We start from the raw sequence: 12,878 nt of genomic DNA, 5'->3' as shown, positions 1-12,878 counted from the left end.
TTCCAGAACTGTTTTCCCTACAGTGCAGCCAAATTGCCACCTGTGTTAATGAATCTTCATCTCAGTCAGTTTCCTGTGCCTACACTGACTCCAAGAACTCTTGCTTGGATCCCCACTCAGATGGGAGGACTTTAGGGCTTACAGACTCTTGACAGTGGTACCCTTCTCCTCAGCTTCTTTCAGCCTTCCCTTCAATAACAGGGCTCAGCTGCTTCTGTCCATTGGTTGGGTGCAAATATCTGCATCTGACTCTTTCAGCTGCTTGTTGGGTCTTCCATAGTGTGGTCATGCTAGGTCCCTTTTTATGAGCACTCCATAACCTCAGTAATAGTGTCAGGCCTTGGGACCACTCCTTGAGATGGATCCAACTTTGGACCTGTCCCTGGTTCTTCTTTTCCTCAGACTCTTCTTCTTTTCCATTCCTGTAATTCTTTCAGACAAGAACAATTATGGGTCAAAGTTGTAACTGTGGGATGGGCCCCCTCTCCCTCACTTGATGCCCTGTCTTTATGCTGGTGGTCAGCTCTAGAAGTTCCCTCTCACCACTGTAGGGCATTTCATCTAATGTCCCTCCCTTCGAGTTCTGAGAGTCTCCTACCTCCCAGGTCTCTGGTGCATTCTGGAGGGTCCCCTCAACCTCCTATTTCCCTGGGTTGCTGTTTCCATTCTTTCTGATGGCCCTCAGGGCTTCAGTCCTTTTCCCTCACCCAATATCAGATCAGGTTCCGCTCTCCTCCCCTACTCTCTCCCCCTCCCCTGTCCACTTTCCCTCCCATGTCCCTCCCTCCCCATTTGTGACTGCTTTCTTCTCCCTCCCAAGTGATACTGAGGGGTCTTCACTTGGGCACTTCAGGTTGTTGACCTTTTAGAGTTCTGTAGACTGTATCTTGGGTATTCTATACATTATTTTTTTGGCTAACATCAACTTATTAGTGAGTACACACCATGCAGGTCCTTTTGGGTCTTAGCTACCTCCTTCAAGATTATATTTTCTAGTTCCATCCATTTGCCTGCAAAATTCAGGAGGTCCTTGTTCTTAATAGCTGTGTAGTATCCCATTGTGTAAATGACCCACATCTTCTGTATCCATTCTTTAGGCTTGGGACATCTGGGTTGTTTCCAGCTTCTGGCTATCACAAATAAGGCCACTATGAACATAGTGGAACACATGCCCATGTGGCATGGTGGGGAACCTTTTGGGTATATTCCCAAAAGTGGTATAGCTGGGTCTTCAGAGAGATCTATTTCCAATTTTCTGAGGAGCCTTCAGGTTAGTTTCCAGAGTGTTTGCACAAGTTTGCAATCCCACCAGCAATGAAGGAGTGTTCCTCTTTCTCTACATCTTCTCCAACTATTTGCAGATGATATGATAGTACACATAAGAGAACCCAAAAATTCTACAAGAGAACTTCTCCGGCTGATAAACAACTTCAGCAAAGTGGATGGATATAAAGTTAACTCAAATATATCAGTTGCCTTTCCTTTAAAAACACATAATTTAAACACTTTGCATCTGAATCCCAAATAATTAAATTTAAAAAAATCAAAATTTCGCCGGGCGTGGTGGCGCACGCCTTTAATCCCAGCACTTGGGAGGCAGAGGCAGGTGGATTTCTGAGTTCGAGGCCAGCCTGGTCTACAAAGTGAGTTCCAGGACAGCCAGGGCTATACAGAGAAACCCTGTCTCGAAAAACCAAAAAAAAAAAAAAAAAAAAAAAATCAAAATTTCAAAATTCCTATTCTGGGAAAACATTTTTTTTAATTCATGTAAAGACATTTACTTACATTTTAAAGAGATGTTTATTAAGGTACATAAAAGTATCAGAGAGCCCACTTTATTCCATAAAATAGGAAATAGCATACACATTTGCATGCACAAGCGCTCAGAAACAATAATGAAAGTCACACTGATCTACCATCATGAGCAACACAAATTAGGAAGCAGTATCTCAAACAAATGCTTACCTTGCCTGAGTCTCTTCCCTGACAACATAAATGGGAACATGGGAAATAAAGATCAAATTCTTTATCCAGAGTCAAAAGTAGGAGTAGAAGTTCCCTGTTGAGAACAGATACTTCAGAAGGCTTTATTATACTTCCTTCATATCTCAACAGATTTTCAAATATTTCCTTGTGCCTGAAGCCCTAGTTCTAGTCACTTAACTTAGGCTAGGATTAATGCATTTCACTAGACCATCATGGCCATTCGCCTTCATGGCCTTGTACCCACTGTATTCTTTCCACAGGGGGAAAATATCAGCAGTTTTTCTCAGAGTGCCAGTAACTGTGGTGGGATATGGTACCTGGTAAGGGATAGAGTAGACAGAAACCCATGAGTGATACAGTCAGCACATAATGGCTACTTTATCCCCTCATGTGGGGCTCTGATCAAGTCTTATTTGACCTACCACAGGCAGGAACACTAATTAAGGTGCTGATGCTTCTCTTACCATCTAGAAAGATAAGACCTTGCAGGGTGTGGCATGTGGTGGGACAAAGGATTGACTCCTGGGTTATGGGGACTCTATGCATTGGGACATTTTGAGTTGAGCTCTTTAGAGTATCACCACTCCAAGAGAATAGTCTGAATTTCTTTTATTTTCTTCCCTAGTATGAAAGCACTGCTTTGTTTGGGCCTGAGTTTTACAGGATGTGTTTAGATCTATCCTTCTCTACTATTAATTCAAGTCCCCCAGTTTCTGCAGTTGGCAGCTCATACTGTCCCCTGTCAGTACAATGTGATGAAGTGAGCATCCCAGGCCAACCCTGAGGACTGAGTCTGTTCCCCATACCTGTGTATCTTCCCTTCTTCCCTGTATCATAGGGGGATCTGGGACTTCATCCCTTGTGAAACTTTAGAATGCTACGAGCAGCTTTTTACTTCTCTATTGAAAATAAGGGTGTAGTTATAGCTTTTTTTTAAAAAAATACCTTCTGAATATAAGATTTGGTTTGTATTATTTAAAGAGGAAGATTTGTAAATTTCAAAGGAAATAAAACATGAAAACTAACACAAACACCATAAACCTCAGTAATGAACTGAGTCTACTGTGGGTGTGTCAGGAGAAGGCTAGAGAGCAGATTGTGGCTGGAATTTGTCAGTGATGCATCTTTTATGGGCTTGGATGTAGTCATCTCATCTACATTGCATCTACAGTAGAATGAAAAAGATTTGGAATGTGATGCCATGTGAGTTATATGTAATGTCCTGAATGTTAATGAAACTACCTAGGGAATGACTAAGATGAAAAGGAATCAAAAACTGAGACCTAGGGCTTTAATAATTTATTTTGGCAGTTATCTAAATACAGTCATGGGTTATACTCTGTTTTGTATGGATTTTTTACTTTAGCAATTTTAATGCTTCAGGATTGCACTATGTCCCTTTTCCTCTGTTAGAATGGTAACATAAATTCTGTGCTACTGTGTATTGGAAGTGTGTAATTTGCTTTGTGCCTCTGATTTTATAGGGGGTCACTAATAAGCAATTGCTTCAAGTCTCAGAACAGATTTTGGGCGTGGGAATTTTAAACTGTGTGAAGACTGATATACTAAGGAGGCTTGAAATTAGACTAAATGCATTTTGCTATATTACCCCGACTTTCAGGGATAATCAGTGGGGACCCAGGGCAAGGGAGTGAGAGAGTGGGAGGGAAAAGAGACACGAAGAATGAGAGCAAGTCAATTATACTGATCAAGCACTGAAAAACTTTATTCAGGAGTAGCAATATAAGCATAAGAGGCTTCAAGGGAGGTGGGAAGAGTCTGGGGGCTCTCTGAAGGTCAGTTGGCAATCTTCAGCTACTGGAACCAATGGTCACAGTGTCCTCTTTATACACAAACATTCTTACTGTTATGACTACAAATGTTCTCTTAGGATTGTTTATGTAAGCCAGAAATTTTTCATAAGGCCATGGCTGAGGCCATGGCTCCTGACACTATATGTATGGCTACAAGGCTACAGGCTCCATGGAATGGAATGTGGTGTTTTGAATAAGAATGGTCACAAATGGTGAACTATTTGAATATTCATCCCTAGATGTTAAAACTTGATAGGTTTCATCACCTAAATAAATTGAATTGAGCCAAATTAAAGTATAAAGGCAGGATTACTGGGAGCAGCTCTCAGGTTGGTTCACTGGATTCATAGGAGGAGGTCAGATGGATTCAGTAGTTTCACAGAAGTTCAGTGAAGTCCCATAGTTGGCCATGAGTTCACATTGCATACCTTTAATCCCAACACTTGGGAAGCAGAGGTGGTAGGATCTCCAATTTCAAGGTCAGCTTCATCTACAGGGCAAGTTCCATGATAGCCTGGGCTACACAGAGAAACCCTGTCTTCAGCAGAAGAAGAAGGAGCAGAAGCAGGAAGAGGAGTAGAAGGAGGAGGCAGAGAAAAGGGAAGAAGAAGAAGAACAAGAAGAGGAGGAGAAGGAGGAGGAAGAGGAGAAGGAGAAGGAGAAGGAGAAGGAGAAGGAGAAGGAGAAGGAGAAGGAGAAGGAGAAGGAGAAGGAGAAGGAGAAGGAGAAGGAGGAGAGGGAGGGGGAGAGGGAGAGGAAGAGGAAGAGGAACAAGAACAAGAACAAGAAGAGGTAGAACAAGAACAAGAGAAATAATGTGGGGGACTTGGGAATATGGGTGCTGCTCTTTTAATAATAAAGACATGGAGACATATGCATAGTATAAGGGGTTAGTCTTTATCTGGGGACAGACTCCTCATCCCAACTCAACCCTACTCCCTTGCCTCCTTTTCCCAAATATTTAGTTCTCAATCTGCCTTCCTGTTCACACAGCTCCAGCCTCCAGCTCTTTTTATTGTTGCACTGAAATGGCCAACAGGGAAAGATATATACAAAAATGCAGTAAGTGGTACTCACATGTTGGTGACAACCAACTGCTGTCTAATTGGACTTAAAGTCCACTCATCAGCAGAAAAGTCATACCTTTAACAGGAAACCTAGCCAGCTTCCCAGGGCTAGAGAGGTCATAGACCTTAGTAAAGTATCTGCTGTGGCCCTTTGGTAAACCAACATAATTCCTTACTACTTTCTAAATCTTATCCTATATCCACAGATAAGTGTGACTACAAGCCTTCATCAAAGAAGCATTTTTTAACAGGAAAAGAGTGTTTCCATTGCTGTTAAGAGACACCATGGCCAAGGTGAATTTTATAAAGCACAACATTTACCTGAGTTTGTCTTACAGTTTCAGAGATTCAGTCCTTTGTCATTGTAGGAAGCATAAGAGCATACAGAGAGATATAGTGCTGAGAGTTCTACATCTTGTTCTGAAGGCAAATTGGAGCTGACACATGGGAAGATAGAAGAATCTCAAAGCTCAGCCCCACAGTGATACAGGTCCTCCAGCAAGGCCTCACCTACTCCAACAATGCCACACCCACTCTAACAAGACCACATGTCCTAATAGGGCCACTCTCTGAGCCAAGCATATTCATACTACCACAGAGTTCATCACAGAAAATGACAACTAAACATAGAACAGAAATCAACCAATCACAAGGATTCAAGCTCCAATGGATACATCTACATCACAGCTCCTGTCTCTGTCTCTATGGTTCAGCAAACATCTCAGAAGAAGGTGAAAAGATTGTAAGAGCCAGAATACCAAGTGGTGTATTATGAAAAGGTTTCTGCTAGAAATGACTTCATAAAAAAGATAGGAACAGCAGCAATATTAACATGCAAGGGAGAAATTTGTGTAGGGTGCTATCCCTAGACAAAGAACTATGGGCAGCCGATAACTTCTGGAGGAAGAAGAATTAGACTCCCCCAGAAATAAATCCACTCATTGGTTTTCCAATGCAGGGTAGTCAGCCCTAAAGCATAAACAACAAAAATGGACTCAGTAGATTTTATATATGTGTATTTATAAACATATATACCTACACACACACACACACACACACACACACACACACACACACATATATATATATGCAATTATAATGTTCAAAGAAACAATGGTTATCAAGTTGATCACTACCTTTAAATCTGTCACCCCCTACATTACCCACTTCTCATGGGGCATCAGTGGTGCCTGGGGTTTGTGCTCACCCTCCAGCTGTTTGGCATCACGGTGGATGGACTAGTTGTTATTCTGGTAGCCCAGATGTGGTTCTGTGGCCCCAACCTAATTGATTACTTTTAATACAATTTCTCACCCATCATGGACCTGGCTTAGTCAGATACCCAAGTTTTCCAGGTGATTACATTTGTTCTCTCTGTTGTCTTCCTGACTGTCCCCTTTGGGCTGGTTCTGATCTCCTACATTCAGATTGTGGTGACTGTGCTGAGAGTTCTCTCTGGGGACAGAAGAACCAAGGACTTCTCCACATGCTCCTCTCACCTGGCTGTGGTTTCCACATTCTATAGATCACTCATGGTCTTGTACACTGTGCCCTTTGCTCCTCTCCAAGGTCATTGCACTGCTCTACAAAGTAGTCATCCCTATCTTCAATCATGTCATCTATACCTTGAGGAACCAGGAGGTGCCATAGGCACTAAGAAGGCATCTATATTGCAAACCAACTGAAATGTGACCTAAGATGGAGGGCAGTAAAGATTTTCTATTTAACTGTCAGTGTCTTGATTGAAAAGTCTCCATCTATAGGTTGGAGATGGAGTAATTATGTTCTTTCTCAAAAGACCTCTTTAGGTCTTAAGAGCTATGCCCAGTGGAAGATGACAGTTAAACTATTTTTAGATGTTAGTTTAAAAGATTATGTAAATTATGGCAAGTTGTTTACTGCATACAGCATAAACAATGCTCTGGTTTGATCATCACATAGTGAATATATGTAATAGGTTATCATTCTGTAGCCTGTTGATCAACACACAGTGAAGACATGTACTGGTTTGCCACTCTGTAGCACATTGCTGTATGTAGCACTGCTGTAAATGGTTAATGAAAATAAAATTATAGAAACAAGACACCAGCACAAGGAAATATAGAACAATGGTCATGTATGTTATTGCCGTATGACATTTGAACAGTTCTTTGCTATCCTGTTTATTTGGTTTGAGCATGAAAATTTAATGGTGGAACTTACAATTTAATTTCCCACATAAGGATATGTCATAAGTAATTGTATAAATACACATACAATAACAGCAATAATAAATCATTTTTAAAAGAATGTTGTAATATACTCTCCATTAAAAGATAAAATAAAATTATATTCTTTCTAACCCTGCTCCTATTGATATGAGTTATTGTCAGACTCACCAGCTTCCTGACTTCTTACTTGTCATTTAAGTTCTGTGAACACTAAAGCTACCTTTAACATGATTTGTAAATGGTACCCATATTCAGCTGGAGGAAAGATATAAGAAAAAGACAAAAATACTTTAATTCACTAGCTCTCCAGAACAGGAGATTCAGTAAAACCTATAAGGATATCAGGGGGCTGTTGTTATAAAACCACTGGAAAAAATACTTTAAAATCACCCAATGATTGTAGTGATTGAAGTGAATATTCATGCATCAGGAATATGAGTATAAGAAGGCAAATTAAAGAATATCAAACTCAACATACTATTCTTTTTAATACATTATTTTACTTCTTACTTGTCTTGTTGTGACAAAACACCTGACAAGCAATTTAAGAATGAAAGATTCATTTTTATTAATAGTTTGAAGAATACCATATATCAGGATGAGAAAAGCAAGGCAGGAGGGTGCTGTGGAGGGCTACATTGCACCAGTGGTCAACAATCAAAAACAGATGAATAATTTTTCCATTTGTCAGCCTAGGATAATTCTATGGAACAAACGGTGCCATGCATATTCAAATGGATCTTGCCTTCTTGGTGAAATCTCTCCAGAGATACCTTCATAGAAAAGCCCAAAATATTGTGTTCAGGGAAATTTCAAAACTAGTCAGGTAAAAACTAGAAATTCAACCACAGAACTCCTAAACGTGATAAACAGTTTCAGTGCCATAGCTGGATATAAAATTAACACAAACATATCCATGGCCTTTCTCTACACAAAGGATAAACAGGCTGAGAAAGAAATTAAGGAAACAACACCCTTCACATTAACAGCAAATAATATAAAATACCTTGGTGTGACTCTAACTAAGGAAGTGAAAGATCTCTATGATAAGAACTTCAAGTCTCTGAAGAAAGAAATCAAAGATCTCAGAAGATGGAAAGACCCCCATGCTCATGGATAGGCAGGGTCAATATAGTAAAAATGGCTATCTTGCCAAAAGCAATCTACAGATTCAATGAAATCCTCATCAAAATTTCAACTCAATTTTTCACTGAGTTATAAAGGACAATTTGCAAATTCATCTAGAATAAGGAAAAACATAGGATAGCAAAACCTATTCTCACCAATATAATAATCTCTGGTGGAATCACCATGCCTGACCTCAAGCTATACTACAGAGCAATTGTGAAAAAAGCTGGATGGTAATGGTACAGTCACAGACAGGTGGATCAATGGAATAGAATTGAAGACACAGAAATGAACCCACACACCTATGGTCACTTGATCTTTGACAAGGGAGCTAAAACCATCCAGTGGAAAAAAGACAGCATTTTCAACAAATGGTGCTGGCACAACTGATAGCATGTAGAAGAATGCGAATTGATCCACTCTTATCTCCTTGTGCAAGCTCAAGTCTAAGTGGATCAAAGAACTCCACATAAAACCAGAGTCACTGAAATTTATAGAGGAGAAAGTGGGGGAAAGCCTCAAAGATATGGGCACAGGGGAAAAATTCCTGAAGAGAACAGGAATGGCTTGTGCTGTAAGATCAAGAATCAACAAACAGGACCTCATAAAATTGCAAATCTTCTGTAAGGCAAAAGATACTGTCAATAAGACAAAAATGCCACCAACAGATTAGGAAAGTATTTTTAGCAATCCTAAATCTGATAGGTGACTAATATCTAATATATACAAAGAGCTCAAGAAGCTAGATTCCAGAAATTCAAATAACCCCATTAAAACATGGGGTATAGAGCTAAACAAAGAATTCTCAACTGAGGGATACCGAAGGGCTGAGAAGCACCTGAGAAAATGTTCAACATCCTTAAATCATCAGAGAAATGCAAATCAAAACAGTCCTGAGATTCTACCTCACACCAGTCAGAATGGCTAAGATCAAAAATTCAGGTAACAGCAGATGCTGGCAAGGATGTGAAGAAAGATGAACATTCCTCCATTGCTGGTGGGATTGCAAGCTTGTACAACCACTATGGAAATCAGTCTGGCAGCTCCTTAGAAAATTGGACATAGTACTACTAGAAGATCTAGCAATACCTCTCCTGGGCATATACCCAGAAGATGTTGTAACTAGTAATAAGGACACATGCTCCACTATGCTCATAGCAGCCTTATTTATAATAGCCAGAAGTTGGGAAGAACCCAGATGTCCCTCAACATAGGAATGGATAAAGAAATTGTAAATTTACACAATGGAGTACTACTCAGTTATTAAAAACAATAAATTTATTAAATTCTTGAGCAAATGGATGTATCTGGAAGATATTATCCTGAGTGAGATAACCCGGTCACAAAAGAAGTCACTTCATATGCACTCACTGATAAGTGGATATTAGCCTAGAAACTTAGAATACACAAGATACAATTTGCAAAACACAAGAAAATCAAGAAGAATGAAGATCAAAGTGTGGATACTTTATTCCTTCTTAGAATAGGGAACAAAATACCCATAGAAGGAGTTACAGAGACAAAGTTTGGAGCTAAGACAAAAGGATGGACCATCCAGAGACTACACCACCCAGCGATCCATCCTATAATCAGCTACAAAATGCAGACCCTATTGCATACGCCAGCAAGATTTTGCTGAAAGGACCCTGATATAGCTGTCTGATAACTCATGTGAGGCTATGCCAGTGCCTGGCAAATACAAAAGTGGATGTTCACAGTAATCTTTTGGATGGAACAAGGGCCCCAATGGTAGAGCAAGAGAAAGTACCCAAGGAGCTGAAGGGGTCTGCAACCCTATAGGTGGAACAACAATATGAACTAACCAGTACCCCCAGAACTCCTGTCTCTAGCTACATATGTAGCAGAAGATGTCCTATCAGCCATCATTGGTAATAGGGGCTCTTTGGTCTTGCAATCTTATATGTCCCAGTACAGGGGAATGCCAGAGCCAAGAAGTGGGAGTGGGTGGGTAGGGGAGGGGGTGTGGGGTGGCATAGGGGACTTTCGAGATAGCATTTAAAATGTAAATGAAGAAGATATTTAATAAAAATTGAAAAAAAAATCAGGTGACAGCAGATACTGGTGAGGATGTAGAGAAAGAGGAACACTCCTCCACTTTTGGTGAGATTGCAAGCTGGTACAACCACTCTGGAAATCAGTCAGGTGGTTACTCCGAAAATTGGACATAGTATTATTGGAAGATACAGCAATTCCTCCCCTGTGCATATACCGAGAAGATATTCCACCTTGTAATATGGGCATATGCTCCACTATGTTCATAGCAGCCTCATTTTTAATAGCCAGAGGCTGGAAAGAACCCAGATGTCCCTCAACAAAGGAATGGACACAGAAAATGTTTTACATTTACACAATGGAGTACTACTCAGCAATTAAAAACAATGAATGCATGAAATTCTTAGGCAAATGGATGCATCTGGAGGATATCATCCTGAGTGAGGTAACCCTGTCACAAAAGAAGTCACTTGATATGCACTCACTGATAAGTTGATATTAGCCTAGAAACTTAGAATATCTGAGATACAATTTGCCAAACACATGAAAGTTAAGAAGAAGGAAGAACAAAGTGTGGATACTTCACTCCTTCTTAGAATGGGGAACAAAATGCCCATGGAAGGAGTGACAGAGACAAAGTTCGGAGCTAAGACAGAAGGAAAGACCATCCAGCAACTGCCCCACCTGGGATCCTTCCCATATACAACCACAAAACCCAGACACTATTGCATATACCAAAAAGATTTTGCTGACAGCACCCTGGCATAGCTCTGTCTTATGAGTCTATGCCAATGCTTGGCAAATACAGAAGTGGATACTCACAGTCATCTCTTGGATGGAAACACAGGGCCCCTAATGAAGGAGCTAGAGAAAGTACCCAAGGAGCTGAATGGGTATACAACCCTATAGGAGAAACAACGATATGAACTAACCAGTACCCCCCAGAGCTGTGTCTCTAGTTGCATATGTAGCAGAGGGTGGCCTAGTAGGCCATCAATGGGAGGAGAGGCCCTTGGTATTGCGAAGATAATATGCCCTCGTAGAGGGGAATGCCAAGACCAGGAAGCAGGACTGTGTAGGTTAGGGAGCAGGGTGAGGGGAGTGTATAGGGGTCTTTGGGGTTAGCATTTGAAATGTAAATGAAGAAAATATCTAATAAAAAAAAGAAAAAAAACCATGAAGGTTAACCATAGCTATAATGTAATTTTCCCCTGAGCAACAGTGTTAACTGACACAGTTTGCATGTGTGGTAGTGATGTGGGTTGTGATCCTTCCTGAATGATGATCCTTAGTCCTGAGACTTTTCAATGTTCAGAACTCTTCTCAATGAACTCTTAACATCCTTATTCCTCAGACTATAAATGAAGGGGTTTAGAGTGGGAGTGACCAAGGTATACATAACAGCAGCTACCACCTCCCCAGAGGAGTGAGAAGTAGATGGGGGCTTCAGGTAGGTAGCAAAGACTGTGCTGTAGAAAAGGAGGACTACAGAGAGGTGGGAACTGCATGTGGTCAGGGCTTTTCTTTTCCCCTGTGCTGATGGAACTCTAGCCACAGCATAAAAAATACAACCATAAGAACTTACAATGCAAAGAACTGCACTGACTCCCAAAACTCCAGCCAAAGCCATCATCAGGACCTCATTGAGGTGAGTGTCAGAACAGGAAAGCAGTAAGAGAGGCCTACAATCACAGAAAAAATGAGGAATCTCTTGATTGGTATGAAAATATAACTGAGAGAGCAATAACGTATACATCAGAGACACACAATGAGCTATTCCCCATGACCCACTGACTAGAACCTCACATCTACAAGGAGTCATGAGAAGTGGGTAGAGGAGTGGGTGGCAGATAGCAGCATAGCGGTCAATAGCCATGACTGCCAGAAGCAGGTTATCCATATCTGCAAAAACACCAAAGAAATACAATTGAGTCAGGCATCCAGAGAATGAGATTGATCCATCTCCAGTCCACCAAGTCTCCAGTGTTTTAGGAGCTGTGGTGGTGATGAAGCAAAGATCCACAAGTGAGAGCTGACTGAGGAAGAAATACATGGGGGTGTGGAGGTGGACATCAGAACCAATAGCTAACAGAAGTAGCAGGTTCCCTAAAAGTCCCAGCAAGTAAAGACCTAGGAAGATGATAAAGAAGTGCTGCCACTTCTCTGGTTCTCTGGGTAGTCCCAAGAGGATAAAGCCAGGAGCCTGACTGCAGTTCATCCTTGGGCTTATTATTGAAGATGAAATTTGCATAAAGACAATTCTCTCACTGCAGGCAAGAATTGGCACCAACCCAGACCTGGTCCCTTGTCAATGGGACCTCAAAGCCTCTGTTGAGTAATAGAAACTAGAACGCAAAGGGAGGAACAAGACTTGGAGTTCATTAAAAATGTCTCCCTAGGGAGACATAAAGACAATTTGTTGAGTGGCTTCCAGGAATTCTCTAGGTGAAAGCTATGCTATTTACCCATTGTTTTACTTGATTGAATAACCACTTTTCCTGTGTATCTGTTTGACTGTGATCCCTTCAAAGGCAGAGGCTGTATTTTAGTACATAGCTTAGTGCTTTGCTGACAGTGGGTTTTCAATCAATGTTCCTGTCCATCCATAGTGTCACCACTCTAGTTGCAGCTTCATCAAAGTACAATACTGCTATTTTCCT

At 40.9% G+C, this 12,878-nt stretch overlaps 1 protein-coding gene and 1 pseudogene across 1 annotated transcript; one reads left to right on the top strand and one right to left on the bottom strand.

The window, feature by feature from the left end:
• On the top strand, positions 5,994–6,631 carry Olfr760-ps1 (olfactory receptor 760, pseudogene 1; annotated as a pseudogene).
• Olfr108 (olfactory receptor 108) lies at positions 11,475–12,512 on the bottom strand. The gene has a single exon (NM_146465.2). The coding sequence runs from the start codon at positions 12,467–12,469 to the stop codon at positions 11,507–11,509; it is 963 nt and encodes a 320-aa protein (NP_666676.1). The 5' UTR covers positions 12,470–12,512; the 3' UTR covers positions 11,475–11,506.
• Positions 12,513–12,878: the final 366 nt, after the last annotated feature.

Source organism: Mus musculus, chromosome 17, assembly GCF_000001635.26.
Source record: "Mus musculus strain C57BL/6J chromosome 17, GRCm38.p6 C57BL/6J".
Classification (NCBI taxonomy): domain Eukaryota; kingdom Metazoa; phylum Chordata; class Mammalia; order Rodentia; family Muridae; genus Mus; species Mus musculus.
This window is presented reverse-complemented; position numbering and strand designations above follow the sequence as displayed.